Below are 19,560 nucleotides of genomic sequence, written 5' to 3'. Positions count from 1 at the left end.
ACCTTCCTAGCAGGGAGGGCAACAGATTAGGCCTTACTGATCTGTCTTGTTTAACTTAAAGAGAGTGTTGAAGGAAAACCCATGAGGTTTAAGTAGTGAAATCTTACAGTACTTGTGGAATTTAAGTATTGACCATCTGTGTTGTACATGTTTTCTTCAGAATGTGTGTAGCTCAGATGACAATGTGAGGAATAGAAGATGTAACTTTCCTTCAGTATCTGTGGCCCTGAGCAGCACAAAGCACATGAAAGGAAAAGAGAGTGGAAATGAGAATGATTATGGCAGAGAACCAGTAGTTAATATCTGATACAGGGGGGATTTTTAAAGAGTTTTCTTGAGTGTTTAAGGCATTCTGTTGTAGCCAGATAACAAATGTTTATCGGAGAGTTTTACACTAACATATATTATTACATTTTGCTGAATTTTACATTCACATAATGCAATTGACTTATGATTTCAGTAGAATTCGTGTAGCTTTCAGAAATTGTGCAATATTAACTTGCTAGTTCCCTTACACTTCTGTGAGAAGGGAATTGCTGGTCTGGCTTGATATTTGTTTCCTCTTTTGGGAAAGCATGTTTTTTTAATGGGGAGAAAATTGCCTTTTGTTTATTACAAGTTACTAATGCAGCTGTTGTTTGAAGTTAATGAAATAATGTTGAATAATTTTTAGAAAGGGACCAATAGTGCTAAAGAAACATCCATCCATATTTCAGCATTGTAAAATGAACCTTGCAGAGCAGTATGTCACTGTCAAAGAGGTGTTTTTCTAAGGGGGATTGAGGGGGAAATCTTGTCTTGCTTTAGCTGCTGCTGTACCTGCTCTGCCTGATGTGCTACAGGTAGCAAAAGAGACTGTGGCACTAATAACACTACTTCAGCTTACAATACCTACTGCTATAGCCATAAAGCTTTACTGAGCTAGGATTAGAAATGGATGTTTCATGTGACTGAGGGGATAAGGTGTGGTTTTCATGGGTCTCTGTGCTGCCTATCTAAATGTTTCATGCTGCTCTCTGTATTCTGTGTTCTAACCTGTGGGCTGTATTTATCCTTAGGCATCCTTATAACAGCTGTTCAGCTGTTGTCTTGTTAATAGTGTTATTCTGCCAGTTGCTTTTGCGGTTACTCTTTTTAAAGATAAGTTAGCAGTCTGTGCTGTGGTCATGAAGCTATGTGGTTCAGATATCATGGGTCGCCATGTAGAAAGTTGAGAAATGCAAAGTGGAATTAATATGCTAAAGTTTACATCTGCTGTCTTTCATGTTTAAGTGGTATAGGTTATATAATTCCAGTTAGAGTTTTACCAGACTTGGTGAGTGGGCTTCAGTTTATTGTACTTAGGCTTGGGTTTGGGGATTGTTTTCCCCAAGAGTTGTTAGTCTGTTACAAATGAATTCTGGATTTAATTTTTAGCTTGTTGAAATCAAATTGTAATTCACTATTGAACTAAAGGGTCATAATCTTATGAATATTTTCCCCAGCTATTTGATTTAAACTTACCCACATGAAAAGGCTGTGCTTTGTAGTGGTGCAGTACCTTGGAAGGAAGGCAGATGATGCAGCTCTCAGTAACGCTGTTACAAAAGCAGTTCAAGGGACAGTGCTGACATGCTCTCTTCTGATGTATACCCATAGGATTCTAGGGTCTTTCGACAATCAGAAGGGAATTGTAGAGAACTTGTAATGGACCTTTTCAGTTTAATTATTATTGGGGTTGCTCTGTTTCAAAATAAATAAAATTATATGACCGCATTTTCATCATAAGGGCTCAGCCTCCAAGTATATTTGGATGCTGTAAACTGGAATGCAACTTCTTATTCTGAAATTGAGAACTTAGTTGACCGAGAAACTAAAGGGATTAAAATGCTGGTAAGGGGTCCAGTGATACCAATAAGAATGTGATAGTAACACGATCTGGTTGCTACTAATTGTGAGCAGAATTTAGACATTGTTACAAACACTTTGTTTCTTTGTGAGATAGTAGTTTGAATTGTGATTTTAGTTAGCAAAGTTTCAATTTTGTGACAACAGCTACAAACCCGTGGTCATGTAGTTTGCTCAGCCTTAATTAAAGTGACATCGATTTTTGGAGCTCTTATTTCAAACCCCAGAAAATGTAACCCCTTATTTCCCAGACATTATTGCCTTAGTTTTCTGTGGAAAATACCAGTATTTGGTGACTAATTCAGGTTGTGAAATATTTATTTAGCTACTTTATGGTAGCTAAAAAAGTCATCTGCATCCAAATATGAGGTTCTACTGAGCTGAAATTTAATAATAGCACATTGTGATTTTAATTCTGAAGTATTAGTTCTTTGAACTAGTTTTTCCATCTGAATGAAAGCAAAATATTGGTGTGTATTTGTTGTGTAATCCAAAATATTTGAAAAAGGGAGGGGATTTGAAATTTTTTAACTAAAAACTTGGTTAAAGTTTCTAGCCTGTTTTTAAATAGTCACAATATTTTTGTTTGTTTCTAGCCTGTGTTTAAATTATTCACAAGATAAACTTTAATTTCCAACATATGCCAATGTAAGTGTGAAACTGATTGTTGCTTTTCCAGTGTCTTTTCCAAGTAAACACTTTTTATTAAACATTAACATTGTTTAAATACCAACTTTGCAGTGACACTGACTACAAAGTTGGGAAAATTATTGCTTAATTGAAGTGAGATGGGATATGTCAATACTCAAGTGCTTTACCAAAGAGGAGTTAAAAGCAGTGTCTGCTTTACTTCAAATTATTATTTAGTTTTGTACAAATATGGGGCTAGAGGTTTTTTGCTTTAAAGTTCTTAATTGATTCAGATGATGATAAAACCTTGACTCTTGTTTTTGTAGTTCTTAAACTTGGCTTCCTACCAAAGTGTGTTTCTGGTTAATACTGCTATCTGAAAAACCTTACCAGCTGTTGGGTCTCTTCAGACAGCCTGCTCAAAAAAGGAAATTTTGCGCAGTTGGAGACTTGCACAGCACACTTGGGTTTGATGGAAGTACAACGCGTGAACAGAGGTCCTGAACTAACTTTGTGTTTGTTCAGGAAACAAAGCAGGATTACTGTGGATTTACTATAGAATTCAAGTCTGATCACTTGTTTGTGGTTCTGAAACTTAGCATTGTTCTAGCAGATGTTTCTGATAGGTACAGCATGGCTTTCAGCTCTCCTGATCCCATGCATACGTGCAGCTCTGAACTGTAGTTATGTTTAGGCATGAATGCATGAAGCAATTAGGCTGTCAGTTTGTACATACACTACCACACAGCGTGTGCCATGTGAAATTTGTCTTTCAGTCCGTTCATTTTATTAAAAGAAGAGAAGATGTAGCTGGTTGCTTTGTCCAATTAGTAACTACATAAAGCAGAGTAATATGAACAGGAAGATACTGAAGAGGCTCAGGGGGTAGTGCAGCCAGATTGCACAATGCTGGAGGATTGGTAAAGCCTGTTCAATTTCCATTTCAAGCAGGCTTGTATTTGACTCCAGTCCCAAGTTTTTCTTTTTCTTACTTTGGGGTGGGAATATTCTTTAAAAAGATAATAAGATGGGTTTCAGGAGAGCTGGCATACAAAAACAGTGTCTGAATTTGCATCATATATCAATTGGAAATTTATCTGTTCTCATTATTCTATTTTAGCTGTTTAGACCAAACATCTAGAATCAAGTGTTTCAGTTTGTCAGGCTGGCATTCATGAGTAACTGTCTTTCCTGTTAAACAAGATGAAAACCTGCTGCTTCTAAAAGGAGATACGAGCCACTACTGAAAATCCGAATCAGCTTTCTGATGTCAGAACTAATAGAGTGAAATGTGTTTCTGTCTTGCTGCCCTGATAATTATATTTTCCTAGATGCAATTAAGTTCTTGTCTGTGGAAGTAATAATATTCCCTTCTAGAAAGGTCTCCATTAATCTTACACAGCATCAGGAAAAATTAAAACGAAAAGGGTTTTTTTTGACCATTCTTAAATCTTGTGGCTAAATTTGTACATGGTAATAATTATCTTGCAGAGACAGAATACATTTGGTATCTATGTTTTTGTGACCTCAGTTGCTGTTTCCATTCTCAACATCTGCTATCCTGAGAGAATGCTGCTTGGTCTTAGCAGTCTATAAATGTTGAAAAAACTTTGGTATTCTTTTTTCAGCCAAATGTTGAAATTTTAAGTTATTGTATTAGATAACAGTTCACATTTTAGAAACATCAGAATTATTCTTGGTAGAATGAGGACTACAAATACAATTTAATATATCTGAGATCGGACAAAGGTGATAACTGTTTGACCAGTATGCTATTCCTTTCCTTAGGGAAAGGAATAGCATGTATTTCCAGCTCTCAGAAACAAACAGAAGCTTAGGACAATCCAAAACAGCTAAATACCTAGTAAGAAATTATTAGTGTGTAATATTCCTCATTTAATAATTTTTAGAGAATAGCAGAAACGTTTCCATAATTTTACAGTTGAGAAGTTTGAGCTGGAAAGAAATAAAATTACTTGCATGAAGCAATTAGGCTGTCAGAAGTAAATTATTAACTAGGTTAGGTATGGGTATTGTATTGGAAAGCAATGTTTGAGTTAGGAAATTAATATAGAATGGAGGTTCTGAATAACTATAACCACTGGATTTCAGTATTCTGCTCTCTGCAGAAGTGGTATGAAAAATGTTGGCACCTTCCATCATTGTCTAATTGCAGTGTGGTTGAATTCCTTATTCCTTTATTTAGAAGAAGCAAATCAGAATATGAACCTGCTTTAGTTAATAGCTGAGTAATATGGTATTACACTGCCATGTAACAAATGATGTTGATAGCCTAGTTATAGCAACATGATATCTTGTGGATGACAAAATTCACCCAAATGCTTACCTACCTTCTTAAGTAGGATTTGCAGTCAGCGTACTTTATTCTGCTGTGACAGCAGCACTCTTGATGGTGCTTGAGAAATTAATTCAGAGCTGGTTCAGGTTTGTGGACATATTCCCAAGTTCTTCCTTCTGAGAATATTCTCTTATTTCAGACTGGTTTCCAGTAAGGTTACTGAAGTGGTCTTGGCTGTTCCAAATGTCTTTGGCCATTTATGGTTTTATTGAGGAGGACACTGAAAATGGAAAGAGGGTATATGAGCAACTCCTTGCCTTTTCCCAAGGAAAGAGGGTCTCTTGTTATATAATTCTGTTTTATGCTGCTGGGTCCTTAGTACTGTTACTGCTCTTGAAGACAATAAGCTATATAAATAAAGAATCTGCTTGTAGAAAAATCTAATAGTATTTAAGTTGTGAATATTATCTAGTGTTCTCTCTTCTTTGCTTTCTGATGGCCTGAGCATGGCAGCACAATGAATTGTCATAATATCTCAGAATTACAGAAACTGAAGGGATAAAAATTATTTTTCTATTGTAATACTTATGTTGATATGCAAAATAAGATAGATACCATTGATGCTCATTCAGAATGCTGGAGGGATGCTGCTCATACCATTGTCTTATGGTTATGTAGTCATATTTCCCAGCATGAGAAAGACCCAAAAACATGGTTACAAGAATAAAAAGGTATAATAAGCAAGCCTGAAAAATCTTATTTCATGCAGTTGGAAAGTGTCTGACTCTGTGTTAGCTGTGGTAGTACTGGGATGAAGGACTTGATGTGCTGTTGTGTAAGATGGTTTCTGGGAGAGCTACCAAAGGTGCAGTTAAAAGACCTGGGCTGGGACTGATGAGGTTGCTTTTGGTGTCATCATGGCTCTTTAGGAAAGAACAGGTGGAGCACCAAGGGGACTTTTCATATTTAATGTTCCAGACTTGTTCCAAGATTTCTTTGGAACTTGGAAGTAAAGACTGCAGTATCTTTAGAACTGAGTTACTGACTTTAAAACCTAATTGGGAGATGGGGGAACAACAAAGGAGGCCTGTTCTTCTAGATATCACTTGAGAGTGTGATCTGTGCTAATTTCCTGGTATCTTCCTTGACACATCTGGGCTGGAATGCTTGACAGCGTGGCATGCCTGCAGTCATCTCTGGAGAGAGTTGTTGTCCCCTGTGGTTTAAATTAGCATTAGCTGAGTACTTATGGACTATATGCTCCTGTCCCAAGAAGGCAGGTACATTTCCAATACAATTCTCTCCCTTTCTCTCCATCCCCACTATATTCTCATTCTTCTTTCCCTTACGCTAGAAAGCCCCTTCCTTTAGTCTGCTTTCTTAAGTCACTATTCCTTTGAGCATTCTTAGTCTTGCAGTTCTGATTCTGGTTTTGTTGCCTTTTTCTAATTGAGATTATAAGGCTCTTTAGACATTCAGATCAGGTTTGTATGGGGATGGTGCCCCTTGTCGCTGCAAGTATTTTCTTGGGCATTAGTGAAGGACAGCTTTGCTGCTCTGAGAGCTACATCACTGCTGCCGCATTCATCCAATAATTTCCTTTTCGAAGTGGGATATGTGAAATATACAGCTGCTTGGAGAAATGTAAATTAGTGGAGCAAACAAGAGTGCTAGAATTTCCAGTGAAGACAAATTATATAAGTTATTAATTAAATATAATTATTTAGATAATAGATAAGATAATAATAGATAAGTATCTATTGCATGACAATATAAAGCACTCTTCTGAACAGATGCTTGCATTGATATTTATTGTAGTCAGTATTTTAGAGGCTGATATGTCTCAAGTTTTAAGTTATAACCTTAATTTGTATATTTTAAAAATGCATCTCTGAGTTTGAAAATAGTACTGAGACAGTAAAGCTGTAAAAAACATTGCTTACTAGTAATGCTCAGATTTGATTCAGAGTCCAGATCCTGTTTGGTTCATTAGGGATCTCAGAAAGTACCATGGCTACAAATGGAGTTATAGGCTCTAGACAAGTAGACAGCTTGTTCTCAAAGAAATCAGAAATGTTCATGCAATTACATGAAAACAAAGCTGGTCTACCTTTCATTTTACTGTATTTTTTACTAGTAGAAGTCTTATCTATTTAACTCTGCAATATACTTTTTCAGAAACTTAAGTTTGTACCTACTTACCACTTTTTCTACATTTTATTTTGTAGGATTTTTGTGTAAACTGATTGTCTAACCTTCTCTGGTTTTAAACTTGAGTTTAAACTAAATCTTTTTCTCACTTTCTAGGAGCATAGGTTGTGACCTATTTCAGATTAGAAGAGAGGGCTGGAGAAAGTGCTTTTACTAGTCAAAATATTTATATCTGAATGTGAATTTATATTTTGAAATTGCTCTATGGGCTAGACTAGAATGAAATAAAAAGCACACAACTTTTAAATGCAAATCTTATAATGCAACTTCATTACAGAGTTTAATCTTCAAAACAGTTGTGGACTATTGGACTAATGGACTTGTTTTTACCCTCCTATCTGCTAGCGAGAGTTAAGCTCAAGTAACTTCATGCACTTGGGCAGAGCTAACTGATGTGGGCCATTATCTGTTGTGGCCCACAGGTATGTCATTTTAGACAACTGGAATGTTTTTGAATTGGTTCCTCTTCCTAGTGAGTGTTTGACAGATTTTAGAACCAAAGTTTATCTCTTGACTGGCCTTCCTTGAATAGAGAAAAGGCTCAACATGTGGATATCAGTGGTGTTTAATGAGAAGTTAATATGGCTCAAGGAAGACTGGTTGTTTTTGGAGGCTGCAGGCATAAGAAGGAAATGCATAATGTAACATATCTAATCCTGCTCAGTCAGATTTCAGGAATAAGTCTGGTGCTTATAAAGCAAATCAAATTGGAGTTAAGCATATTTTCAATTTAGATTAGACTGCAACTTTATAATAACTTTAGACTATACAAAGTATTTGTCTTGCATTAAGTGTACCAGAGACAGAAAGAAGGGTGAAACTACCTTTAAGTTGTTTTGTTTTTTTTTCACCTAAGGCCTTTTGTGTTGAACCTGGGAATGTTCAAGCTTTTAGGTAGTTCAGGAAGCTGAGATATACTTGCCATCTTCTACTTATGTTTTTCTCAGCTTCATGAAGATATGGTAGTGGAAGAGTGAGGTAGTAGTTTCTTCATTTCAAGATATTTTTAATCAAATTGTGGGCTGTGCAGTTAACTCTGAGGCTGTAACAGAGAAAAGTAAAGTAAAAATATTAGTGTAGCCTAATTCACTAAATTTTAAAATATGTTTACAGTTCTTTTCCCCCAGAAATTACTTGGCTGTATAGATTCATGTAAGCCTTCCCCAGAGAGCAAAGACTGATTTTTAAGCAGCGTAAAACTTCGCTGTTACTGTTCTACACCTTATGTTCAGCTGTCTTGAGAGCAGGAGTGTTTAAGAAAGGCAAGGGCCTCTAGCCAGTGCAGGCACAGGGTTGAGATTGATATGGCAAACTTGGAATAATGTTAATGTAGTGTTGAAGATCCAGTGCTTGAGGAACATGATGTTTATTGTAGAGTGTGGCAATGTCCTTAGATTTGTTTTAAATACAAAAGGATAATCACTTATACATGTTTAATTGTCACCTGTGATCGTCTTCAGATGGAACTGGAAAGAAGCTTTCTCTAATCTTGTTTGTGTTGTTCAGCATTCAATGGAATACAGATTCAAAACCAGAATCCCTGTCAAAAAGGTCCTACAACTGAACCTGTGCATGCACACAGGTGACCAAAGTACAGATTCTGAAAGAATCACAGCTTGATAAAGGGAGAGCCAGTCATGTAAATGCTTCTTCTAAGAGTAATATGGCAGTGTCATTCTTTATGGAGACACCTGCGCCAGAGCTCTTGCAGTACCTGTTTGTTGCTTACAGAATACTTGAGAAAGGGAGCAGTAGCATGCCAATAAAAGGAGAAGGTTTTGCCAGGAAAGATGTGGTTTGGGTGATGAGTGTGTGTATGGGTAAAGTTTGTTTATTTTTGTTCCTTTGGGAATTTTCACAGGGGTTTATTTGCAAGGCTCAGGCTGTGCATATGAAACCATAAGCAGGTGCTGGGAATCTCACTGGGGAGTCTCAAAACCGATGATGTGTTTAGTTCATTGTTGAACTTTCCATCCAAAACTTGGGAAGAAAAAGTGATCTATTTAAACTAGCTAGAAGCTTAGTTGGTTCTGTAGTTCAGGAATGATTTTTGATAGAAAATTGATTAAACAGATACATTACTTAATATGTCAGCATCTCCTTATCTAGGCTGAGAAGCAGCTGCAAGAGTCTAAAGAGACTGCCTGAAAACTTGGTGGGTGTGTTTCTTTGAGGGGAAGGGGAAAAAAGCAAGACAGAGGGGCCATGGGAGTACCTGTCAAGTAGTTGTATAAAGCTTTAGTTGTACAAATCTATTTTGATTAAATTAGTAAGTCACAAACACCAGTTGAATACCCTTTAGGGAGGACAAGCCCTTTTGCCTTGCTGCAAAGACATCCCTGACTAAATGTGCCTAAAATTCTGTGAGCAATGACCACATGACAGAGTAATGCAATACTAAGTACCCTTTTGGCAGCTGGGGGGGGTGGTGGAGGGTGTCTGATGCTTATAGATAATATTTTTGAAAATGAGAGCCTTTTATTCACATTCTGGATATGTTTCTGTTGTTCTAATTTAATAAGTCTTGAAGTAACTAAAAATTACCTTGATATTAGTGATCTTGATTACTTTATTTTTTGGCCTGTGTCTCTGTATTGGTCTGGAGTAACTCTCCTGAAGTCATCATTTTGCCTGGGGCTAAGCTTCATTCTCTCTTCTTGTAAGAAAGATTGCCAATTGAGTTAGGCCACTTTGAAAAGCTTTTATGGCTTTGATATGGGTTGAAAGCTGCTGCAGATGAGGTTATCAAGTCCATTATGGTTCAGCATTATTCCATTTGATTAGCCACTCTTGGCATACAGATAGGATTTGAAAAAAAAATGTCTTCAGCAAAATTATTATCAATAATTCACATGTTTATGTTACAATTTTATATACTGCCTACTCCTCCAATGGGAAGCTTGATTTCATAAGCATAGACTTGTAATGGATACACATTCTTCATGGGAAGACTTCAACAGTAGCCATTCACCAGACCAGCTTTCAAGTATTTAAATGCTTAATATTGTGATATTTGCTTTTTGCTAGAAAGTGTTGTAAAACCACAGCAAGAATGTAGTCTTTTTTTTCTGGAATGGGGGCTAACAGCTTTCCACTGCAAGGCAGAGAGGTGACAAAGACTTTATAGAAACAGACCTCACAAAGTTATGTGGGTCAGCCTCAGATTGAGTTCCCAGTCTGTACAAAAACAAAGCACTTTTTTTTTTTCAGCATTATGTCATTGGTTGAAAAAGGTATATTGAGTGGTGCATACTCTTAAGTATACCAATATGATTTTCACAGAATTAAGTTTCATTTTCTGTTCTCCTTTTTGTAAATTTTAGGGAAAATGTTTTATCCAAGAGTGTTATCTGTTTTATTGTACTCTGAATTTTGTCCTTTGTATTGAGCAGGTATGCCTTATTCCCCAAGAATACTCCAGTAAGCATTTAGTTATATGAATCATCTTAAAACATTAGTATCTCCCTAAGTCCCTGATGAGGTTTACATGTTTGTCAGGAAGACTTGCTCCCATCCTCATGCTTATTAGACCTTTCACACTATGTTAAACTCTCAGCCAATTCAGTGATAATTTTGACTTTTCAAGTGTTATTTTTAAAAAATTTGCTATTTTTACCTTTTGATCTTACTTTGTTGCATCATTCAATGTATTAATCTCTTAGTGTGTTCTTTACAACTTTAACAGAGGTCCCAAGTCTTTTCTTTTTATAACATTTTTATTAACATTTTTTATAACAAACTTCAAGCAAGAAGAATTGAGTGGTTTAAATTTTAGGCTGGAAGGGAAAAAATGTTTTTGATTTTCTTCTGTTTACATTCAAATCAAGCATGTTTGGCTTGAGTCAAGATGTGATCCAGGTATTCTTTGCAGAATGAAAGCCTTAGTTTGAATGGGTTTAGTATCTCTTTGTGCTTTTATACTGACAAATTTATATTCAAACCACAAGAATTATGTCAAAAGAACTCATTTTAAAGGCATTTGAAACGTGCTTTTGGAAGTTGGAGTGATTAAAGAAATTGCTGTTTTTCAGCTGTGTAGCATCTCAGCTGCAGAACTTGTAACTTCACGTAAATGCAAAAACTGTTGAGTTTAAATGATTTTTAGTGCTTAGAAAGGGGACAATGAGAGAAGCCATTACTTTATCTCTACTTTAGGAAAAGTGACTTTCAGATAGTGAACATGTAGGTAATTTGAAGGAGGTGGCATCTTGTAGATTCTTAGATCTTTTACTCATAGATGTTGGCTCTTTGAAATGCTGTTGTGGAAGCAGTAATGAGCAGCTGTTCTAATGCTCACAGTTTTTAGAGTTCAAACATTTCAGAATCTTATGACAATTTATTTTCCTTACAGGAGTGTATTGTAACCATCCAGTCCTTCTTCAGCTGCTTTGCCTTGGGTGGGCCTGGTAAGTTTTTGTATTCTATCATAAATAGCTTTGTCATTGCAAGAAGGGTTAATTTATTTTTGGTAATTTTTTCCACTTGAATGTGGAGTAATAATCAGGTTCAGGTTTGACTTTTTGTAACAGTTTGTCGGCTCTGTTTAAAATTGAAATGTACAGTACCAATATATTATAAACAAGAGCCAACATGTGCCCAAGAAGGCCAGTGGCATCCTGGTGTGTATCAAAAACAGTGTAACCAGGGGGACCAGGGCACTTCCCTGTGCTCAGCACTGGTGAGGTCCCACCTCGAGTGCTGTGTCCAGTTCTGGACCCCTGACTACATGACATTGAGGGGCTGCAGTGAGCCCAGAGGAGATCAGTGGAGCTGGGGAAGGGTCTGGAGCACAGGTGCTGTGAGGAGCAGCTGAGGGAGCTCATTCAGGAGAAAAGGAGGTTCAGGGGGAGCTGATCAGTCTGATAGTCTACAACTGCCTGAGAGTGTAGCCACGTGGGGATCAGTTTCCTAAGGTCATAGTTATCTGGGGAAAAAAAATTACTTCCTTGTTGAAATAGGGCTTAGCTGTAGGCAATTTCCTTGGGTGTTCGGGGATTTGTGTGTTGATGTGACTGCAGAATTTTGACTTTGCATGCTGCATGATCACGTATATACATCCTGTTCCATTTCATGTAGCTGTAGCAATGCAGAGCTTAATGGAGGCATAATGAGGCAGCAGTCTAATGAAAGCTGAAATGTTTGCTCTTTATTTACGTTAAGCCATTAAATAAGTGTATTCAATGTTTTCTCCATCCAGAATGAAGACAAATGTAAAGATGGCATGTCCAAGGAATTTTAAAAGGTGTAGACCTCCTGACTGAGCAGTGCTATGTTTTTTATTCTCTTTAATTAGTAAAGTAAGTATGAATCAAACCTATGCTTCTGGGAGTTAAATGTGCCATTTACACATATATATATATGAAGAATATATTGAAGAATAATACATTGTGCCACCTTAATTTTAAATCTGCCAATATGCTTAATTCTCTTGATGGGAGAAGACGGGGAATTATGTATAATAATAATAATTGTGTATTACATACACAATTAATACACAAGAGCTTTTTGGGAATTTGTGTATTTTTAATTGGACAGAATTATTTAATCTGTTAGAAAGCTCTAAATTACAAGAGCCATCATGTTAATGTACAGCTCTGATTTTGGAATTCTTCATAAATCACGTAAGTTTATGATGGTAGTGAAGGACTGCTAATAATACATCAGCCACTTCTTTGACTTAGACCTCTTTGTTGCTTCTACTGCAGCAATACCCAAATGTTTGGTTTTAATATAGCTTCTCTCATGCTAGTTTCACTCCTTAAGTTTTTGCACTCCCAAGTACCTTTTCTTAAAATAAATCCATGAGATGATGGCTGGGGTCAGGTCTCAGAAGTTCTTGGATCCTTTTGCTATGCTCTGGAGTCCAGGTCACATATTACACATATTTAGAACTGTGATAACAAGAATAGACTGCAAATATTCAATGGTGAGATAAATTGTTTTTAACAACTCTCTAAGAATGTATTTTCTTTTCTTTTTTCTTCTACCAGCTGCTGTTCTCTCAGAGGTGAAAGTCATGATCACGCTAACAGAACTCAAATGCTTAGCAGATGCCCAGTCATCCTACCACATACTAAAACCATGGTGGGATGTCTTCTGGTATTACCTCACCATGATAATGCTGCTAGTTGCTGTGCTTGCTGGGGCTCTCCAGCTTACTCAAACCAGAGTATTGTGCTGTCTTCCTTGCAAGCTAGAATTTGACAATCATTGTGCTGTGCCTTGGGATTTAGTTAAAGCCAGCCTTAACATGTCAGCTAGCTCGACGGCACCGATAATCATCCCGCTTAAAATCCAGAATTATCTCCATCGGCAGCAGTATTCCTACATCGATGCAGTATGTTATGAGCGACAGCTTCACTGGTTTGCCAAATTTTTTCCATACCTAGTGCTTTTGCATACCTTTATTTTTGCAGCTTGCAGTAATTTCTGGCTTTACTATCCCAGTACAAGTTCCAGGCTTGAGCACTTTGTAGCTGTTCTTCAGAAGTGTTTCGACTCTCCCTGGACAACGCGTGCCCTCTCAGAAACAGTTGCTGAGCAGTCTGCGAGGAAGTTGCCAATAGCCAAGTCAAAAACAGTGATTTCATCACCTCAGTGTTCAGGAGACATAGGGGCCAGTAGACAGTCCCTGCCATATTCACAACATGGCTTGGAAACGACTGGAAGAGAAAATTCCAGTGTTCTTGACAAAAAAGAAGGGGAACAAGCTAAAGCTATATTTGAAAAAGTGAAGAAATTCAGAGTACATGCCGAAGAAAAGGATGTAGTATACACGGTGTATATGAAACAGATTATAGTGAAAGTCTTTGTAGTTGTCATAATAGTAATTTATGTCCCCTACTATTTATCATTTATTACACTTGAAATTGATTGTGTAGTTAATGTTCAAGCCTTTACAGGCTACAAAAGGTACCAGTGTGTTTATTCGCTAGCAGAAATTTTTAAAGTTTTAGCTTCATTTTATGTTGTTTTGGTGATCTTCTATGGATTAACTTGTACTTACAGTTTGTGGTGGATGTTACGAAGTTCACTTAAGCAATACTCTTTTGAGAAGTTGAGAGAGAAAAGTAATTACACTGATATACCTGATGTGAAGAATGACTTTGCGTTTATTCTTCACTTGGCAGATCAGTATGATCCTCTTTATTCCCAACGATTCTCAATATTCCTGTCTGATTTGAGTGAAAATGAACTCAAACAGATAAATCTTAACAATGAATGGTCAGTGGAAAAACTGAAAAATAAACTAATAAGAAACTCCCAAGACAAGACTGAACTTCACCTTTTCATGTTAAATGGTCTTCCAGACAGTGTCTTTGAACTGACAGAAATAGAAGTTCTAAGCCTGGAACTTATTCCTGAAGCCAAACTTCCTTCAGCTGTAACCCAGCTTGTCAATCTCAAAGAACTCAATGTTTATCACTCATCACTAACGATGGATTATCCAGCAGTCAACTTTTTAGAAGAAAATCTGAAAACCTTGCGTTTGAAGTCTAGTGAGATGGGAAGAATTCCATTTTGGATCTTTCATCTAAAAAACCTTCAAGAACTGTGTTTAACAGGATATTTCATGCTAGATCATCACAACTCCATATACAGTGATGGCTTTCAGGGGCTAAAAAATCTGAGATCGATTCACTTAAAAAACAACCTTTCCCGTATACCTCAAGTGATTACAGATCTTCTGCCTTCTTTACAACACTTGTCTATCAACAATGAGGGAAATAAACTGATAGTGCTGAATAACCTGAAGAAGCTGGTAAACCTGAGAACCTTGGAACTAATCTGCTGTGATTTAGAGCGCATTCCCCATTCCATTTTTACCCTAAACAATTTGCATGAAATTGACTTAAAAGAAAATAATCTCAGAACAGTGGAAGAAATAATTAGTTTCCAGCATCTTAAGAATCTTTCTTGCTTAAAATTGTGGCACAACAGTATTTCATATGTCCCAGTGCAGATTGGTGCATTATCAAACCTGGAACAGTTGTATCTAAATTATAATAATATTAAGAATGTTCCATTGCAGCTATTTCTTTGTAGAAAGTTACACTATTTGGATCTTAGCTATAATAAGCTAACCTCCATCCCTGAAGAAATCGGTTATCTGACCAACCTGCAGTACTTGGCTTTGACAAAAAACCACGTAAGTAGAACTTTGAATTACTATTCAAAACCAAAAATAGACTTAAGCTGCTGTTTCTTCTGGAACAGCCTCTAGCTTTTGTAGTGTTCATGATTAAAGTAAATCCAGAAAAAAGGGGTGGTGCTTGTTTAATTACTGAAGCTTTGGTATCAGCAAAGCTTGCATAATACTGAATAAGTACTATCCTGGTTTGTAGCTGCTTAAGGGCTTTGATCCAGGGATGGTATAGTTAGCATGACTGCAGAAACAGATCTTCCCTGCAGTTGTGAAGCCTATGTAGTACTTCAGTGGAAGTGAACAGTGTTTAATGTTTTCCTTAAAGCATCAAGCTGAAAGCTAAAGTGAATGAACAGCTGGTTGATGGGCATCTCGGGTGTATGACTGGGAGGAGGGAAATAATTGTGGTTGGTAGTCTCACAATCAGTGCTAAACTGTCTGACTTGTTAGTGTGGAGCTCAAGCTTGTGGCTTCTTTGGGGTTTATAATTGTTTTCATTGGTGAGGCTGGTTTTGGATGTTATGTGTCAGTAGAGTGGGCCAGGATACTGCACAGTACTGCACAGATAATTGCGTGTACAGGTTTCACACCACAGGAGCTGCTAATGTCTCTCCACAGTCTGTGCTTGTTCTTCATTAAGTGATTCTTAGCAATAGCAGGCTCTTCCTCTCCCCTGCCACCTGCACACGTCTGCGTGCAGTTCTGCGTGCAGACATGGATGTGCTCCCCCTTCCAGGCTTGGCTTTTGCCAGGAGCTAAGCAGCTTTGTAAGAAAACAGGGATAATAAAACCATTGTAGTGCTCTCAAGCACTTGATCACTTAATGATAGAGGAATTACAGTCTTCCTTTTCCTTTCATAAACTAAGAGGGTTTTTTACCCTAAAATAAAAATGGGAAATGTCAAAACATGCAGCTGCACATAGGCTAACACCTTCTAATGTGCTTTATTTTTGTTATTTTCTTTCCTTTTTCTAGATCGAAATGCTGCCTGATGGATTATTTCAGTGCAAAAAGCTGCAATTTCTTCTTCTGGGAAATAACAGTCTGATGAATTTGTCCCCTTTTGTGGGTCAGCTACTGAATCTTGTTCAGTTAGAGCTCATTGGAAACTATCTTGAATCACTTCCTGCTGAACTGGAAGAATGTCAGCTCTTAAAGCGAAATAATCTAATTGTTGAAGAAAGGTTGTTAAAAACACTTCCACCTCGAGTAAGAGAGCGTTTGCAGGCATGCTCAGATAAGTCCTGAGTTTAAAATGAAACTCTGCATTGTTGCATTCTACGACTCTTGCTTAATATCTCTCTAAAGATCTATATAGGTAGAGAGGAGTGAAGGAGAGAGAGCAATTTACAAATCAGTCTTAAACTTAAAAGCTTAAAAATCAACTGAGTTGATTGTATTGGAAAAGAAAAATTTATTCAGATTCAAACAAAAGATGCAGCCTTTTATAGGTAAACATGTTTGAATTTTGGAGCATGAATTGTTGGTTAGGTTCTACTGATTGAAATAATTCAGCTAAATGTTTATGGTAGTATTGAAAAAGAAGAGATGATTGTCTGGCTATAGTGAGAGTGTATATACTTCTTTCCTATGAGAATTTTTTCTGTTGATAGTGATGATTAAAATAGTTTTATTCCTGCCATATGAGGTTTAAGAACTGTCTGGAATTAGTTTCTAAATATGAAATCTTCTCTAACTTAGGATGTATTAAATTAAGAGTTTAAACTATTTGAGCAGTTTAATTGCATGGGGTATATGGAAAGTAATTTTTCAACATAATTTTTAAAAGCTTTTGACAAGTACTAAGCATTAATTCTATAATTGTGGAAGATGCCATTTTAATCTTGCTATTAAATACCTAGAACTGGTTTCAGCATTTTATCTTAAAAATAGTAAATACAAAATTAATTGTTGCCTAGAAACTGGGAGGAATCAGAAGAATCTGAAGTAACTGTTGTGCGCATGTCCTAGAGAACCAACCTTACTTTACTGCTCTTCAGAAACAATGGTGGCAAATGGAACACAGTATGGTTGCAAAGTTGTCTTCTGTATGTTGTGAGCATCCCAGGTGTTAGTGTAGTGTATGTTGCTGATTAATATTTTTATAACTTCTCATTACGGCTGCCTCAGTGCAGCTTCTCCAGACCCAGTTACTGGGGAGAGGATGAAGGAGGTTTGCAGTTTGTATTAGATAGGGACAGAAAGACACAGATAAAACAAACGAAATAATCACAAAACTTACAAGGGAGGAAAAGACGGGAAGCATTATAAGCTTTGCCTCTTCTAGGGATGTAATAATTTCATAAATCATAGTGGTGGGATAAACTCTTATGCCATCCTTAATACTTGCAAAACTGGATGGAAATAAAATGTTTCCTGACTTCATTCTTCTGCTGTGCGCTGTTTTATTATATTTGAAGTCTTAATTCTCATTATGTTTATCATGTTCACCAGAAACATAAGTTATGCCCCTGGGGAAGAAGAGGTTAGCATTCTTTCCAAAAATACACTTTAAATCTTTAACATAATACAGTTTTCAAAAACCAGTCTCAGTTATGGGTTCAGCAGATGACTTAATGCCCTTAATGACTTTGTGTTCAAGAAGTGTGCTAACAAACTGCATTCCAGTTTGTAATAACAAATCATCACAGACAAAACTAGTTTTAGTACTAGACTACTTTTAGTCATCTCTTGCTCCCATTCCACTGCCAGTTTTGTGGAGTGTAATGTTATTTTGAATGAAAATGCCAAGAAAAGTCTGACCAACATGAAAGTAGATGTCTTTGCAGGAGCAGTGCAAGAGGTGCATGTTTATCCACTGTACTGATGGTATTCCAAAGACCTTTGTAGTTGCAGCACTTTTCTTCTCAGGGAACCAAAATGTGGTAAAACTAATTGCTTTCTATGTAGCTCTAGTTTCGTTTAAACTGGTTATTTGTTTTTATGTGCAGACCAGTGCTGCTTGAACAGTGTTTCATAATGTCCATATGTAACTCTCCAAACTCTGTGAACTAATTTTTAGTTGTATAACAGTCCCATAGGAATTGACATGGTTCATCAACAGAGCTAGTTGTGGTGCATGTGATTAAACCACAATGCATTAACTTACACCCCTGTGGCAAGACTTGTGTTAATAATTGCAATAGGCCTGTCTGGACTTCATAACTTAACATTAAAGAACACTTTATGCCAGAATTTGACACTTAAGACTTGCAGCCTAATAATTTTTATCAGATTAAATTAGCATTTTGTTTAAAGCTTTTTTCCTAAATTAGGAAGCTGTGTTGAAAAAGTTAAATCAGCAAGTAATTGACTTGGCCAATAGCTTCAACTTTTTAGGAATGCATCAGTCCTTTTCATCAACCAAACTGATGAAGGTGAAAAATTATCATAAATAAATTACATTAGTTTTGTCAGGAGTGAATTAGCAGAAATAACTTGGAAAACGGTACTTAATTTCTAAAATGGTAGAGGATTTGAGAGTCAAATGTATAATGAATAATAATATTGTTTTATAGGCTAAATGGGTTACATTTTTTGCAGACTTTAATGTGTTCACTCTGCACCCCCTCACGAGGGGTTGGATTATTTTAGCTGCATGTTTGGGTGTTTAAAAAACACCCAGACAAAAGCTGGAACATGTAAAGGCTATGATATCTAGCCTTGTTTTCAAACCACAGTGTGCCTTTACTATCCCTTTTGTACCATGAAACCTAATCCAAGTGCTTAGAATTGAGGATGGAAACAAATGTAACTCTGAATTCCTTGAATTCACTTCAGCCATTACCTTAATATTCACTATTTCTTCAAAACAAGGGAATTTTCAGGGAATCAATTTATGAATCCACTGTCAAACTTTGTACAATAATATTGTTGGCATCTAGTCTTTGTATAAATAATAATTTCCAATCAAAAAAGGCTTTTCAACTTGTTTGTGTTATATTGTGTTTGAGAACTTTGTATTGTGATCTTCCGTATCATGAACATTTTGTTTAAAGATTAAATTTTTGTTTGCATTACAATTCTATGAACTGTTCTTTCTTTTTTGTCAGAGATGTTGCATTTAATGCAAAGCTCAGAAGTTTGCTTCCAGCTGTCTGTATCTATGTGGCAGCAGGTCTGTCTTCTACAGGATAGTGTGAAGATCATGAACAGCAGTGGGACATGAAAACTATGATCCTTGTCAACACAGTTTTCATATTCTGAATTAGAAGTTCTTATGTTGATTTAGAACAAAGCTTCCTTCTTAATTGTTGCTACAGACCCATTTCCAAGTCTTCCACTTTAATTTGTGTGAGCTGGGTGAGTATAAAATGCAGACTGAAATGGTACTGGGAGAAGCAGGTGGGCAATGATTCTCTCCCCAGCTTGGCACATACAGCTGTC

General features: G+C 36.7%; 1 protein-coding gene across 4 annotated transcripts in view; it reads left to right on the top strand.

The window, feature by feature from the left end:
* The window catches only part of LRRC8B (leucine rich repeat containing 8 VRAC subunit B), a 30,699-nt gene extending 11,503 nt beyond the window's left edge, over positions 1-19,196 (top strand). For all 4 annotated transcript variants that reach the window (XM_041483171.1, XM_041483169.1, XM_041483170.1 and 1 more), the window contains exons 2-5: positions 11,379-11,433; positions 12,225-12,324; positions 13,018-15,176; positions 16,150-19,196. In XM_041483171.1, the coding sequence (XP_041339105.1) occupies positions 13,044-15,176; positions 16,150-16,422 (2,406 nt within the window). In that variant the 5' untranslated portion in view covers positions 11,379-11,433; positions 12,225-12,324; positions 13,018-13,043 and the 3' untranslated portion in view covers positions 16,423-19,196. The remainder of the gene's footprint in view (positions 1-11,378; positions 11,434-12,224; positions 12,325-13,017; positions 15,177-16,149) is intronic.
* Positions 19,197-19,560: the final 364 nt, after the last annotated feature.

Source organism: Pyrgilauda ruficollis, unplaced genomic scaffold (assembly GCF_017590135.1).
Source record: "Pyrgilauda ruficollis isolate IOZ18807 unplaced genomic scaffold, ASM1759013v1 scaffold6, whole genome shotgun sequence".
In the NCBI taxonomy this organism is placed as follows: Eukaryota; Metazoa; Chordata; class Aves; order Passeriformes; family Passeridae; genus Pyrgilauda; species Pyrgilauda ruficollis.
This window is presented reverse-complemented; position numbering and strand designations above follow the sequence as displayed.